Source organism: Pleurodeles waltl, chromosome 1_2 (genome assembly GCF_031143425.1).
Source record: "Pleurodeles waltl isolate 20211129_DDA chromosome 1_2, aPleWal1.hap1.20221129, whole genome shotgun sequence".
Lineage (NCBI taxonomy): Eukaryota > Metazoa > Chordata > Amphibia > Caudata > Salamandridae > Pleurodeles > Pleurodeles waltl.
Window position 1 is genome coordinate 1,229,791,728 of NC_090437.1, and position 16,883 is coordinate 1,229,808,610.

Consider the following 16,883-nt stretch of genomic DNA (forward strand, 5'->3'; position numbering starts at 1 on the left):
AAGCAGAAGGTTTCTCGCAAACAAAAAGCTTACAGAAGCAAACACATTAACACCATCAGATGACGTAAGAAAAGCAAGGATCATGTTTAACTACTGAATAAAAGCACAGCTAAAGAAAAAAAACAGATGGGCACAGTGCTTCCTTAGGCCACGAGCAGCAACAGAAAGGTTTCTGCCGCCATACAGGACCAGATTAAAGCTTTTCGTGTTTTTAAAAAACGTTGCCAGCTTTCTTCTTTGCAAAGGATTGAAGTTTAAAAATACGGTGCAATAAGCAGAGAAACTTAATTTAGTTTTCAGCATGGTGATTTGTGCATCGCAGTAGCAGGTACTAAACTCTGTGGACTTCACACCTCTCCCCAGGCCTGAAGGTGTCATATGTGCTAATCATTAAAATAAACGATAAGGGGGAGCATGGAGATGCACGTCCATTTGAAAAATGATGGTGAAAAATCTTTGCTTTTCAGTTCTGAATGGCCTTGCGTGGATCAGGGGAATCCTTGGTTGGCCCACCCTCTTGGGTAGCCCACCCTCTAGAACTCTCATTTCAATTCTAAATGCAGTAAACTAAAGCCGAGGAGGCGGTCGTAGCTGTCGCCTCCTAGTATGTTTACTATAACCCCCCCCCCCCCCCGCCTTTACTCTAAGAACTTGTTCGATAAAGAACCAGAGACGCTACATACACCGAGCCCCGTTCAAAGGCAAGAACTCAACGGTACACCCAGCACACGTGAGTAGCGCCGGCGCGTGATCCTTGCGGTTTCTGCAGTGTCACGCACACGAGGAGCCTTGCGGGGCTCTGCGACAGTCCTGCATAAAGGCCGAACAGTAGAGGATGTTTGCAAGGTCGCGGTACGCAGGTCTCTGCTGCCCCCTGCCGCCCACACGTCAGATTGCCTCTGCATCTCGCACACAGGGGATGCGAGATTCTGGGTACCAGAGGGAGTTAACCACAATTGAACAGCTGCCAAGCTTCCGGTTTGGTTTATGAGAGATCTGCATGGCTGGTTGAGGGTGACATCTACTGCCTCGTGCGTCGCACTCTGAGTGATTCTTTGTCATGAGCTAAACATCGTAAAGTCTGCGTAATCATCATACTTTCAAAAATTATATTTTTGTGCTCTGTAAAGGCCTATAACGGGCCATGAGCACGGGCGACATACGTAATGTACTTTACTCACCCTCATGAAAACCATGGGCGCAACATACCAAATATACTCATATAATTTGTTAATGTCACTTTAGCAGAATAGGGATTGCTGCCTGTAAACCACGCCCATGAGTTGTCACACGGGCGGTTACCAAATGGCGAAAAAACCTTCTTGCCCAGGGACAACTATCTACTCCCAACTACAACATGCTTCACGTGACCGGCGTGGTTTAGTGCTAAAGGTTTACAGAAAAAGTAACTCTAACGCAGAGATCTTCTTAAATAACTTAACATGAATTCATCAAAACACAGTCCCAGTCAACAGGTCTCCCTGTCTGATGAGCGTTCATCCATCAAATATCATGATGCTTGCGCCACTGAGGACAACGCACGACTCAACAGGCACAACTAGAAGCCTTTGCACGGAAAGTCCAAACAGCGCCACTGCGCATCAGCGACGCAGAAGCTACGTACAAAGTGCCTGTCAAATGACACTGTTTTCACATTTAGAAACCATAGGCCTGGCAAACGTGCCACAGCGTGAAAAAAAATCTAAATGCACATCGTGGGACTGGGTGTACCACAGAGAGGGCAGCGCGGCGGGATACACGAGGAGCGTGGTTCCATGCCTTGTTAATATTTCATTGAGAATCCACTGCAAGGCAATGAAGGTTAGGCCGAGGCTTTACACGGGCACACCAGATATGTAGGTCTATCTAATTGCCATCTTGGAATGGGGGGTTATGAGTCTACATTGGCCATTGCTTAAGCACGTAGGGCCCGTCACTTCCTTGAATAATTAAGGAACTGCGTCGAAAAAATGAAAGGTTACGAGAACTGCAATGGTACAGCAGCAGCGACAGCATCTGAGAGAAAATTAAAAGACGAGTATTCACCAGACAGAGACTGCAATGCATTGGGGGCGTTATTGGCAGTTTTTCATGAAATGCTTATCACAAGGTGCATTCGGGCTTTACGTGGTGTCCTTCAGGTTAATTAAAAAAATGAGATTCCCACTCCTTGGCAGCGCAACATGGCGGCTGCATAACTGCAGAGTTCCTGGATGGACACCGCAATATATGGAAGTCATTTAGGGGTCACCAAGGGGCACAGCTGCGACCCTGGCTTGCCCCTTGCAAACCCTGCACTGCATTTGCGACCCCTGGCCTCAGTGGTGGTAAATTCAGTGCCAGGAACACAGGGGCAGCTTGCCCTAATGGACATCGGTTGGGGCTGCAATCGCCTTTCTTTTTATCAGCTTTTATTACACTAATAGTGAAAAACACTATATTATTCACTTTTAGTATAATACAAATGGAGCACAATTAGCTAGAATATGACCATCCCTAGCAGTTGAGGTAAGTAAAACATGCTTTTAAATGTATGTTGTGTGCATGCATTGCAGGTGAGTGTTTATGTGAGAGGGTGTGCATATGTGCGATTGTGTGTGATGTCACTTCCGCTACCCCTGGACTTTTGGTGAATTGGCGTTCATGCGCAATATCCTCCATTATCCTGCTGCTGTAGACACACCTGGCAGATGTTCGCCGCCCGCATTTGCCCAGGGCATCCCCCGGAGCAGAACAGCCATCGGAACCGGCCGGGATCCTGTACTGCCTGAATTTTTGGGGCAGAGGGGCAGGGCTCAAGCCGGAGGCCGCAGTATAGCCAAGCACGGCTGCAGTGAAATGTAAAAGGCAGATGACTTCTGGGAGACTCCTGGACTTGGGGCTCCTGCTCTAGATAGGTGTGTGTCCGACCTGTCTCCTTGTGTGCAGTTCTTACTGCGTCCAGGTCCGTGGTGCTGCCTTTGGGGTCCGGACGAGGGCTTCTCCATTGCCACGGTCGGGGATTACTGCCTCCGATCTTGACGGGGAGGTCAGTTTGCGCAGTGCGGGGCCTGCTGTCCCCGGGAGGAGATACTGGGGGCCAGTGCTCACTGCTGAGAGAACCTGGGGGCGACCAAAGCCGCGAATCAGTGCTCCTTAGACTGAGTTACTGCCTTCGGGGAGCTGAGGAGTTTCTCTAAAGCGCCCTTCTTTAAGGGACTGGCAGGTCTGCTGGGGGGATACATTAGGCCCAATACTCGGAGGGGCTCAAATGCGAATACACCATAAAGCCCACACGATGGTCTAGGACCAAAGTGCCTCCAAACTGGGCAAAATGGACAGATTTGCTAAACCTATCCAGCCTGACGGAACCCACTGGTGGCTCTGCCACTGCAGCTGAGCCAAAAACACATGATGACTGCAGGGAGGGAGTCTGCTCTAATATAGGGACTATTCTGCGGGCCATTCAGTCTGGCCTTAGAAGAGAACATTGGTGAGGTGGGCGCAGACGTGGCCATCCTCTGACAAGATCTACATAATAGTACTGGTGGAGTAACTGAGGCCGAGAACCACATCTCCTCACTGGAGGACACGGTCAAGGCCCTACGCTGCACACTGTAGAAGTTACAAAGCACCACACGAGAAGAGGCAGCCAGATTTGAGGACGCAAAGGGCTGCTCCAGATGGAATAACTTGCGCTTTACAGGTTTCCCTGAGGGCAAGGCCCACAACCAGAAAAGTTCCTGGAGACTGGGCTTTGCACCTTTCTGCCCGCAGATCAGATCTCTCCATGTATCAACATCAAAAGCCGACCTGGTGCTACCCCCGGACCACCCATCACCCGCTTCCTGAATCATAGAGAAAGAGACTTGGTTCGCAGCACGGCAAGGGAAAAAGGAGAAGTTAAATAGGACTCGCGCAGAATTCTCATCATTCCTGATTACACTAAGCTGGTGCAGTGGGAGAGGAGATTGTAGAAACAAGTCAAACAAGCATTTGCAATACAATGAGTCTCGCACACTTTGAACAAGTTGGCATCTTTTGACAACAGCACCTACGAGCAAAAGCAAAAAATATAAAAACAAGTGGAAACTGAGAAAAAAACGACTAAACAAAATAAAATAAAGTTTGCTTTAAAAAATAAAAAAACTTTGCAATTTTGTTTGTCCTGCAGGGCACGTTTTTGCCAGTCACAAGCCTTCTGTTTGCAGGGCACTGGAAGTTAGAACAAAATAGTACCTCAATCAGGTCGGGAGCAGCAGACGGGCACTACTTAAGTTGAAATCAATTAGTGCTTGATCCCTGCTCCACAGAGAGGAACGGAAATGATGCCGGACATGCCTCGACGAATTACGAGGCTGTAAAGAAGAGTGCCACACAAACCAACAAATGGTGAGCGACAGGCGGCCTCCAAGCCCCTTACTGAACACAAGAGTGTCTCCCAAGCGAGACGCATGCACTCGCGCATTGCACTCACAGGCTCAACCCTAACAAAAAAAAAAAAACAGTGCACTGGAGCTTAAATATATTTTGCTGTATCCGGGTAAGCTAAAAGACATCCATAAGGAGACCACTCTGAACTTTGCTCATCCAGATAGAAGGTGGGAATGGCTGGAAGAAAGACCTCTTTTACCACGAAAATCAGAGCAACGACTAGAAGTGGATGATAATCTTTGAGTCTCCGCCTGATCATGTCAAAGATAATGTGGCTGGGGCAGAGGCAATCTGGAACAGAAACATGTCGTGGCAGCCCAGAATTGCGACCAAGGGACACACTCTAGAGATACTCGGGGTGATGGCCACTCAGAGCCCCTAAAGGGAGGTACACACACTGCGCTGCCCCCCTTCGTACTCCGTATGAATGGTCTGCATTGGCTTTCGATACCTGACTAAGAGGCGTCACCCCATGTTTATCACTGCATAGGGTATTTGCTAGTTTGGTTGGGTGTTACCATTAAGTTGGGTGGAAAATGCTACTGGGGTGGAAGTGTAGGGAATGAGGATTGTTCTTTTACTTATTTTAATTGTGTTATATGGTTGAAGTGGGCACTAAGCATATTTAAATCCAAGATTCTTTGTATGTAGAGATGCCACTTAACACAACTCTTGGGCAGCACAAAATCATATCGCTGAATGTTAACAGGCTCCTTAATAAAATCAAACGAGAGGTGGTCCTCACATACGTTAAAAGACAATCACCTGAAGTTCTCCTTATTCAAGAAACTCATCTCCTGGGCATCAGATGCCTTTCCCTCGAGAAATATGGTTATTCAAGAGTCTACCATGTAGGCTACACTAAGGGCTCTTGAGGGGTGGTGATTACCCTTGCCGTCACCAAAACACGCACAGAGGAGCTGGGTAGATTTGTTATAGTAGCAGGAAAACTGAAGGGCTCCCTATGGATGCCCTCCAGTGTTTATGCTTCCCCTCGCTAGAAGCCAGCACACTTAAGGCATTGGCAGCTGAACTGCTATATGCTGCAGAGGGGGCCTTGCTATTTTTGGGGGACTTTAACACACTAATGGATAATACCCTGGACAAAGACTCACGCACAGCAGCTAAAAGCCCTCACTCCCTTGCAAAGTAGGTAGCTTCTATGAGTGTGATCGATGTATGGCATGCCTGGCGTTTTGATTACTGATAATACACGGATTACTAATCACATAACTGTAACTCGAGAATAGACTACTATTCGTCCCAGCAACATGTATTGATTGTGCGACCGGTATCCACATTCTTCCTAGAGATCTCTCAGATCACTCCCTGATTACAATGAATCTCAACTCCTCCTTAGGTGGCACCTGGGGCATTAGGTAGATGAACAACTGTGGTTGGAAAAAAAAGGGTTTCACATAATCCATTTGTGAAATAATCGAAGCATAGTTTGATCTTAATATACCTTTGGTGTCCTATTAGATTAGCCCCTGGGATGCCTTTAAAGCAGTGATATGGGGTATGGCTCTCTCCCTAGTAAGGGAAAAAGAAAGAAACAAGGAGCAGGAGGTCAAAGAATTGGAGGCACAGATCCTCAAATCCTGAGCACACACTGGCCTCAGGTTGACGAGAAGAAACTAAGGAGCTCCTCGAAGAGTTACATACAACCCTCAAACATAAGCTATTAGATACAGCTATAAAGGCTAGGACAATGTCCAAGTTCCAAATACGAACATGGAAATGAGGCCAGCAGACCTCTATACTGACCAGCTCAAAAAGAGGAAGGGACTAGGATAATGCACTCGGTCTACACACCTAAGGGACATATGGTCTGCCAATCCCAAGGTCCCCTGAAATATTTGCTGACTATTAAGCTGATCTTCACCGTGAACGTACTCCCCCTCCTCAACCAATTACTTGGGCAGATGCATCCCATAATAAAAGGCATCTCCCTTCGGGCCCTTTCGGCGGCAGACGTTAATCGCTAGACACCCAACTAACGCAGGAGGGGAGACAGACGACAATAATGGCCTCGCCCTCTCACAAGACCCTAAGGCTCAATAGCTTTCACGTGGAAAGATTTTATAAGGTTTTCATCGATACTGACACACCACCTACTCAATCTTTACATCTCGATGGATGACTCAGGCCAACTACCTGATGACCTTCGCTGTGCAATATTTAAGTTATCCTCAAACTAAATAAAACATCTCATGACTGTGCCTCGTACCACCCTATATTACTTCTTAATGTAGTAGAGGTTAAAATCTTAGCTAAGTTGTTGTCATCCCAGTTGTACTTGGTGGTAGGAGCGTTGGTCCATGGAGACCAAAGCAGCATTATGTCAAACAGAAGTATGAGACTTTGTCTATGAAGGCTCTGTAGCCAACACACCCAGAGGAACTACAGCGCCAGGCGCCACTGCTCCTAATAGACTACAGAAAACATTTGATACAGTACACAGGCCCCTTGCGGATTCACATTCTCCATAAGATGAATACTATCCCCAGATGTACAGCATTGGTAATCTTTACAATGCCCCACGGTACTGCCATATCATGTGACACATGTATGCAACATGGATATTAATATCCTACCAACAAGGCCATTGGCAGGTATGAGCACACTATGTTTACTTACCATAGGTATCCCAATCTCATTGGTGTTTATGTACATGTCAGGGCAAATAACTGAGCGTGCCGCGTAGTCCACACGCTTCCCCATCATGTGCTTCCTGAACAATCCTTCCTTCTTCTCTAAGATCTGCAAGAGTAAGAAACAGCAGTGAGAGAAAAATCACACAAACAGCACAGAGCACAACGGTGTCTTGCAACTGAACCAGCTCATCAACAGTCCACTTACAAAACCCTACTCACGAGTTCCTATTAATATGAACTTCTCACTTGGCCTACAAACTTCATCATTTTTAATAGTCCGCATATCCCCCGCTATCCTCTGCATATAGTTCTGTACTAGCAATACAAGGACTGCAGTTTTAATTCTGGATGCACTACGTGAACATAGATTCTCTTTTTAAGGTGTTAACAATTTGTTCAAATGTGACTGGATCAGACTTCAGGCAGCACAGGTTTCATGCAGCAGCCCTCAGTGTGGACAAGATCCGCTAGGATAACTATGGCTCATGACAACAAGCTTTGGCAAAGCTAGTAGATATCACTTTTGAGACCTACTGACACAAGGTGTGCGCATGTATGATGACTTATGCATGTGCACTTGTCAAGATGCACATGCCTATTAAGTTTTCATTCGCAATTCAAGATAGATCAGAAAATATAACATGCATTTGCAATGCAATGAGTCTTGCGTTTGCGAGTTAGAGCTATCAGCGTTTTACATTTCTAACAGGAGCTTTCTTGCCACACAAACTGAAAATCAAAAGTAAAACAGCTGACATAAGTGAGCGATTCATGCCGCCGTGAGTGCGAAGAGAGAGACAAAAGGAAAAAGAAGTTCACTCGCAGTCAAAGTTATCAGCAAACGTGCAATTATCCATGTAACAGGGTCGATGGGCAAGGTGGTAACAAAACTGCCCTAAGGAGGGACAAACGTAAAGCAGTTACCAAGGAAAACAAAGAATTTTTGAAAGGCAATCCCATGAACGAGTGATCGGGTTGGGTGTGCGTGGTTAAAAGCCCAGATACATACAGACACGTCAGAAAAGCAGCGCTTGCGCGCTGCTATGCTCAACCTATAAATGAAATTAATGCTTTTTTCCGTAAGGGGAAAGCATTGACAGAAATTTACTGCCGCACCCCCAACAAATGTTTTGAAAATAATTAACATAAAAAGAACCAACAGGGGTACGAAGGAGAGAGAAGGGGTGCAGGTGGTGAAGACGTAACAAGGAACGGGCAGAGAAAAAAAAATAAAGCTGATTGGGGGAAAGACGGGAGACTAAGCACACAAGGAAGAGAGCAAAACAGAGAGGGGTGAAGAAACACACACAGGAGAGCAAACAGCACACAAGGGTAACAGTAAGACAGAGTGCAGGAGATGGGTATTCGACTGTGGCAGAAGCAAACAAGGGAGAGAGATGGAAAATGCATAAAGTGCTTAACAAAGAAGAAAAGACAAAAGTAGTTCCCTAAAATTGAGCAGGGTTAGAATCCAAGTCAGCCAGTCCAAAGGACCGTAAAGAGGCTGTGCTCCATGGACGGGACAAAAACAAAATGGACAAAATGAAAGCCACTGAATACAAAACAAGCAAAGAAGCGTGTCAGTAAAATCAATCAATAGTTAACAATGGGCAGGGTGTAAGTCCACTGTAAGTACAGGGTAAGTCCACAATAGGTCTTTCACAACCAGACAGCTTGCACTGTCTGGTAGACGAGACCTAAAACATATGCTGATCTTCCACTATACAATACATGCTTCAACCGCTTCTATAACAACCAAAGTTCAGTTGTCTTAAAACAGGCTTTTGTATTCTTGTGTCAAGTTTGAACACAAATGTTTTGGACACATTGCTAGTGTTGACTTTATTGGTGAAAAAGAAATGCAGCACACCAGTACCAAAAGAGGAAATCTGTTTGGCATACCATGCTTTCTAAAAGAGAAACTGCATCCCTAAACACAGTACTCCAGGCTTTGGTAAGCTCAAGTCTGCATTATGGGGATGCCCTCCTCAAAGACCTCAAAGCAGCTCAACATGAACTAGTTTGGCTGATCTCCAGCATGTGCCATCTAAAGCACATCTCCCCGGCTCTGTTCACACAGCATTAGTGTTATGTTGCCGCCGATAACACTCCAATCCAAGTGAAGATGAGCACAAATTATTTTTCGACTTCTGGATGTGAAACATTAAAACATGAACTTCACACCTGGGCAGCCAGATCTCCAATTGCAAATGTTGGAGCCTCAGTGAGTACATGACTTCTTCAGTTCTAAGTATGACAGTAAGATGACTTCACTGCCCAAGCCCATTGTTAATCCACAACACACACACACCTCCCCCTATAAAACTATCATACACAGTTACTACGCTAACCTACACATAAAAGCATGCAAATTAACTAAAAAACGATAAAAGTTATGCAGGAATAAGTTAAGAAACTATCACTATAGAAAAATAATAATTCCTCTACAAAGCCCACCCACCATTTTGGCTTCCAGCACCTCCTTTTACCAAGTCTATACCTTTCATCACAGATATTCCTGGAGTATGATGATCAGAAGATGTCCTTGTGCCTTGAACCACCTCTTGAGATTGTAGCTTTGTATCAAATTTTACCAGCCTGGGCATGCTGCACACACCACCTGTGTCAAGAACCAGAACATTCCTACATACACCTCCTTTATAATGAAGGGTCCCTTATATGTGGGATCTTCTTTTCTAAGTGAACCCTGTTTTTCACGAGCAAAAAGTCATCTACTCTCCACAATATTTGTTTCACACACTTCTTGTAAATATTCAGGCTTTACATAATCTCTGAAACACTCTTCTCCCGGCAACAGTCTCCCTTTCAGCTGGCATTCTACCTCCTTATTCTTCCTACTGCTGGTAACCTGCTAATCTGGGCTGAATGGGGAGGATTGTTAAAAGTTGTTTTTCTACGAAGAATCTTTTCGAGTCACGCGATCGAGGGTGATAGTGAGCATGGGCCTTGAGTCCTTTGTTAGATTGTTTTCCTGCAGGCGGGTGAGGTAAGTATATATGTATGTAAATATATAATATAATATATGGAAAATGTCACTTACCCAGTGTACATCTGTTCGTGGCATTAGTCGCTGCAGATTCACATGCTGTGCACATCCCGCCATCTGGTGTTGGGCTCGGAGTGTTACAAGTTGTTTTTGTTCGAAGAAGTCTTTTTTCGAGTCACGAGGCCGAGGGACTCCTCCCATTTCGACTCCATTGCGCATGGGCGTCGACTCCATCTTAGATTGTTTTCCCCGCAGAGGGTGAGGTAGGAGTTGTGTATGCTAGTAATAGTGCCCATGCAATGGAGTGAATACGTATGTACATAATGAAGTTTAAAGTAATATATTTACAAATTTACAAATGTTCAAGATCAACTTCTAAACGGCTACAGGCTCCCGGGGAGGGGGGTGGGCGCATGTGAATCTGCAGCGACTAATGCCACGAACAGATGTACACTGGGTAAGTGACATTTTCCGTTCGATGGCATGTGTAGCTGCACATACACATGCTGTGCATAGACTAGTAAGCAGTTATCTCCCCAAAAGCGGTGGTTCAGCCTGTAGGAGTTGAAGTTGTTTGAAATAATGTTCGTAGTACAGCTTGACCTACTGTGGCTTGTTGTGCCGTTAACACATCTACACAGTAGTGTTTGGTAAATGTATGCGGCGTAGACCATGTTGCTGCCTTACATATTTCGTTCATTGGAATATTTCCTAGAAAGGCCATGGTAGCACCTTTTTTTCTGGTTGAGTGTGCCTTTGGTGTAATAGGCAGCTCTCTCTTTGCTTTAAGATAGCAGGTTTGAATACACTTAACTATCCATCTAGCAATGCCTTGTTTAGAAATTGGATTCCCTGTATGAGGTTTTTGGAAAGCAATAAATAGTTGTTTTGTTTTTCGAATTAGTTTTGTTCTGTCAATGTAGTACATTAGTGCTCTTTTGATGTCTAATGTATGCAGTGCTCTTTCAGCTACAGAATCTGGCTGTGGGAAGAACACTGGTAATTCTACCGTTTGATTCAAGTGGAACGGTGAGATCACTTTTGGTAAAACATCTGGATTTGTCGGTAGAACTACTTTATGCTTGTGTATTTGAATAAATGGTTCTTGTATGGTAAATGCTTGAATTTCACTCACTCTTCTTAGAGATGTGATGGCAATCAAAAATGCAACTTTCCATGTTAAATATTGCATTTCACAAGAGTGCATGGGCTCAAAAGGTGGACCCATGAGTCGTGTTAAGACAATGTTGAGGTTCCATGAAGGAACTGGTGGTGTTCGTGGTGGTATAATTCTCTTTAGGCCTTCCATAAATGCTTTTATGACTGGTATCCTAAATAATGAAGTTGAGTGCGTAATTTGCAGGTAGGCTGAAATTGCGGTCAGAAGTATCTTTATTGAAGAGAAAGCTAGCTTTGACTTTTGCAATTGTAGTAAGTATCCTACTATATCTTTGGCAGATGCGTGTAAGGGTTGAATTTGATTATTATGGCAGTAATAAACAAATCTTTTCCACTTATTTGCATAGCAGTGTCTAGTGGTAGGTTTCCTAGCTTGTCTTATGACCTCCATACATTCTTGTGTGAGGTCTAAGTGTCCGAATTCTAGGATTTCAGGAGCCAAATTGCTAGATTCAGCGATGCTGGATTTGGATGTCTGATCTGTTGTTTGTGTTGTGTTAACAGATCTGGTCTGTTTGGTAGTTTGACATGGGGTACTACTGAGAGGTCTAGTAGTGTTGTGTACCAAGGTTGTCTTGCCCATGTCGGCGCTGTTAGTATGAGTTTGAGTTTGTTTTGACTCAATTTGTTTACTAGATATGGAAGGAGTGGGAGAGGGGGAAACGCGTAAGCAAATATCCCTGACCAGCTCATACATAACGCATTGCCCTGAGACTGATCTTGTGGGTACCTGGATGCGAAGTTTTGGCATTTTGAGTTTTCTTTTGTTGCAAATAGATCTATTTGTGGTGTTCCCCACATTTGGAAGTAAGTGTTTAGTATTTGGGGGTGAATCTCCCATTCGTGGATCTGTTGGTGATCCCGAGAGAGATTGTCTGCTAACTGGTTCTGAATTCCTGGAATAAATTGTGCTATTAGGCGAATGTGGTTGTGAATCGCCCAATGCCATATTTTCTGTGTTAGGAGACACAACTGTGTCGAGTGTGTGCCTCCCTGTTTGTTTAGGTAATACATTGTTGTCATGTTGTCTGTTTTGACAAGAATGTGTTTGTGTCTTATTATGGGTTGAAATGCTTTGAGCGCTAGAAATACCGCTAACAGTTCTAAGTGATTTATGTGAAACTGTTTTTGCTGTATGTCCCATTGTCCTTGGTTGCTGTGTTGATTGAGGTGTGCTCCCCACCCTATCATGGAAGCATCTGTTGTTATTACGTATTGTGGCACTGGGTCTTGGAAAGGCCGCCCTTGGTTTAAATTTATACTGTTCCACCATTGAAGCGAGATGTATGTTTGGCGGTCTATCAACACCAGATCTAGAAGCTGACCCTGTGCTTGTGACCATTGTGATGCTATGCACTGTTGTAAGGGCCGCATGTGCAACCTTGCGTTTGGGACAATGGCTATGCATGAAGACATCATGCCTAGTAGTTTCATCACCAGTTTGACTTGTATCTTTTGATTTGGATACATGGTCTGTATCACATTGTGAAATGTGTGAACTCTTTGTGGACTTGGAGTGGCAATCCCTTTTGCTGTGTTGATTGTTGCTCCTAAGTATTGCTGTGTTTGACACGGCAGAAGGTGTGACTTTGTGTAGTTGATTGAGAAACCTAGTTTGTGGAGGATTTCTATGACATATTTTGTGTGTTGTGAACACCGTCTTAGCGTGTTGGTTTTGATTAACCAGTCGTCTAGGTACGGGAACACATGTATTTGCTGCCTTCTGATATGTGCAGCTACTACTGCTAGGCATTTTGTAAAAACTCTTGGTGCAGTTGTTATTCCGAATGGCAACACTTTGAATTGGTAATGTATCCCTTGGAATACAAACCTTAGGTACTTTCTGTGTGAAGGATGTATTGGTATATGGAAATATGCATCCTTTAGGTCTAGTGTTGTCATGTAGTCTTGTTGTTTGAGCAGTGGGATTACGTCTTGTAATGTAACCATGTGAAAGTGATCTGATTTGATGTAGGTATTTAATGTTCTGAGATCTAGTATAGGTCTCAGACTCTTGTCTTTTTTGGGTATCAGAAAGTACAGGGAGTAAACTCCTGTGTTTATTTGTTGTTTTGGTACTAACTCTATTGCTTCTTTCTGTAGCCTGAACTTCTAGTCCTAGAAGATCTATATGTTGTTTTGACATATTGTGTGTTTTTGGTGGGATGTTTGGAGGGAATTTGAGAAATTCTATGCAATAACCATGCTGGATAATTGCTAAGACCCAAGTGTCTGTTGTTATTTCCTCCCAATGTTTGTAAAACTTGGTTAGTCTCCCCCCCACAGGTGTTATGTGTTGGGGATTTGTGACCTTGAAGTCACTGCTTATTTGGAGGAGTTTTGGGACTTTGGAACTTTCCTCTATTCCTTTGAAATTGTCCCCCTCTATATTGTCCCCGAAAACCTCCCCGCTGATACTGGCTCTGGTAAGTGGGCTTTGTTTGTGAGGTTGTGGCTTCTGTGGTTTGCCCTCGAAACCACCCTCGAAATTGTGTCTTTCGAAATGTGCCTCTGCTCTGTGGGGAGTAGAGTGCGCCCATGGCTTTGGCCGTGTCAGTGTCTTTCTTAAGTTTTTCGATCGCAGTGTCCACCTCCGGTCCAAACAACTGCTGTCCGTTGAATGGCATATTCAGCACAGCTTGCTGTATCTCTGGTTTAAATCCTGATGTACGCAGCCATGCATGTCTCCTTATTGTTACTGCTGTGTTGACAGTTCTAGCAGCTGTGTCTGCAGCATCCATTGCTGACCGTATTTGATTATTGGAGATACCCTGTCCTTCTTCTACTACTTGCTGCGCTCTTTTTTGGAACTCCTTGGGTAAATGTTCAATAAGGTGTTGCATCTCATCCCAATGGGCCCTATCATATCTGGCTAGCAAAGCTTGCGAATTTGCAATACGCCACTGGTTTGCTGCCTGTGCCGCCACCCTTTTGCCTGCAGCATTGAATTTTCGACTTTCTTTATCTGGAGGTGGTGCATCTCCTGAAGTATGAGAGTTGGCTCTTTTGCGCGCTGCTCCCACTACAACAGAGTCTGGTGTTAGCTATTGTGTAATGTACACTGGGTCTGTTGGTGGCGGTTTATATTTTTTATCTACTCTTGGAGTAATGGCTCTCCCTTTAACAGGCTCCTCAAACACTTGTTTGGAGTGTTTTAGCATTCCGGGTAGCATAGGAAGACTCTGATATTGGCTGTGTGTGGACGACAGTGTATTAAAAAGAAAGTCGTCTTCAATGGGCTCTGAATGAAGGCTGACATTATGAAATGCCGCTGCTCTTGACACCACCTGTGCGTAGCCTGTACTATCCTCTGGTGGCGATGGTTTAGCTGGATAGCATTCTGGACTATTATCTGACACTGGTGCGTCATAAAGGTCCCATGCGTCAGGGTCATCTTGACTCATTCCTGTATGAGTTGGGGATTGCATCATTGGTGGAGTGGCTACCGGTGATGGTTGCGGAGAGTGATGTGGGGATGGTGGCGGTGTTACTTCTTTAGCCACCTTTGCGTGTGGCTGTTTGTCCTTGTCTTGGAAGGCAAGCTTGCATTTCATTTTGACTGGAGGAAGAGTGCTGATCTTCCCTGTATCTTTTTGAATAAAGAGCCGCCTTTGTGTGTGATCTGGCTCTATTGCCTGTAATTCCTGTCCAAATCTATGTGTCTTCATTTGTGTGGACAGTCCTTGTTCCTCAGTGTAGGAACTTGTTTTCGGTTCCGAGGCCGGATATTTCAGTACCGAAACCTTTTCGGCTGCTTTTTTCGGCTCCGACGAAACCTTTTTTATTTTCGGCATCGTGCTGTCTCGGTGCCGACCCGTTTCGGTGCCGAATCTTCTCTGAGCCACTATCTCGGGCCCGAGATTGCTGTGTGCCGGTATCTCGACCGGAGTCGGATGACTTCGACACCAGCTCGCCCTTTTTCGGTGCCGATGAACGGTCACCTACTTTTCGGGTTAAGCCATGGCCTGTTGGCGGTGGCGTCCCCTGGGCTTTAGCGCTTTTCTCGTGAGTTCTTGGTTTCAACGTCTTACTCACGGTTTTAGGCGTTTCCTCTGGATCGATCTCCTCAGAGTCCGACTCCTGGGAGGAGAATGTTTCTTCCTCCTCCTCGAAACGCTCTTGTCCTGTCGGCGCCGACGCCATTTGCAGTCTTCTTGCTCTTCGGTCCCTGAGTGTCTTCCTGGACCGAAATGCTCGACAGGCCTCACAAGTATCCTCCTTGTGTTCTGGTGACAAACACAAGTTACAGACTAGATGTTGATCTGTATATGGATACTTGTTATGGCATTTTGGACAGAAGCGGAATGGGGTCCGTTCCATCAGCCTTGAAGAGACACGTGGCCGGGCCGACCAGGCCCCGACGGGGATGGAAAAAAACCCCGAAGGGCCACCGGAGCTCTTCTTAATTCGGTGTCGATCTGTTGTAACTAACCCGATACCGAACGCAAACAATACCAACGATTTTTCCGAGATTCTAACTAACTTTCCGAACCGAAACACGGAGCAAAAATGAACACGTCCGAACCCGATGGCGGAAAAAAAACAATCTAAGATGGAGTCGACGCCCATGCGCAATGGAGTCGAAATGGGAGGAGTCCCTCGGTCTCGTGACTCGAAAAAAGACTACTTCGGACAAAAACAACTTGTAACACTCCGAGCCCAACACCAGATGGCGGGATGTGCACAGCATGTGTATCTGCAGCTACACATGCCATTGAACATATAAATATATATACAGATAGATAGTAGCAGTATATATACATATGTTCAATAATTGTAGAAGAATTTTACTACAAAGGCTACAGGCTTCCGGGGAGGAGGGAGTGTGCATGTGAATCTACAGCACTACATGTCACAAACAGATGTCTACTGGGTAAGTGTCAACACCAGAGCAGTACGCGCTCTATTGGCGACAAAAATGCAAAAACCCAGCACTCTCAAAACAACGTAATTTATGCATTGTGCTGATATGTTGTGGTTTAACCTTTTGCATTGCAGAGTTCAATCCTGAAAACTTATTTTTAATATGCTTACAAATACTGTTCTTTTGCAATGTATTGCTGCAGGTTTTCAGAGTGGGTTAGGGTGTGGCCCCTTTCCAGGGCCTTTCAGAGACTTTCCCTGCAACAAGCCTGGGCGAGGTTCTGGGCTAGGCCAAGACTCTATAAAAGAGAGCCAGCCCAACTCCCAGTGCTCACTATTCAGAGGTCCCGGTGCAGAGCAGCAGCTTCTTCCTGAGCTCCTGTCCCGGCGGCCTATTTGGATCTTCCAGTCTTCTGCCCTTCATCCTTCATTGGTGATCATTGTTCCAGGCGGTAAGACGGTGGTTGGACTGTCCCGACACCGTTACTGAGAATTTTCATATTCTTGGTTTAATTCTTAAATGAGTAACAGATTACTTGCGCGCTACCATTTCTTGACATTTATATGGTAGTTTACAAATAGGCAAGACGCGTGATTTGTTTCATAAAGGTTTGACTTTGTTATTCATTGCGTGTTACCATTTCTTGACATTGGCATGGTGGCTTAAGAATCGGCAAGACGCGCAATTCGTTTTAGTGTTTAAACATTGTTGTCCATTGCGCGCTACTATTTCTTGACATTTACATGATGTTTTACGAATTGGC

The 16,883-nt window shown here is 45.1% G+C and overlaps 1 protein-coding gene across 1 annotated transcript in view; it reads right to left on the reverse strand.

Annotated features, from left to right (window-relative positions):
- Window positions 1-16,883, reverse strand: part of POLR1A (RNA polymerase I subunit A) — a 361,957-nt gene that overhangs the window by 233,887 nt on the left and 111,187 nt on the right. Inside the window, exon 11 of the mRNA XM_069204279.1 lies at window positions 7,054-7,176. Within this exon, the coding sequence (XP_069060380.1) occupies window positions 7,054-7,176 (123 nt within the window). The remainder of the gene's footprint in view (window positions 1-7,053; window positions 7,177-16,883) is intronic.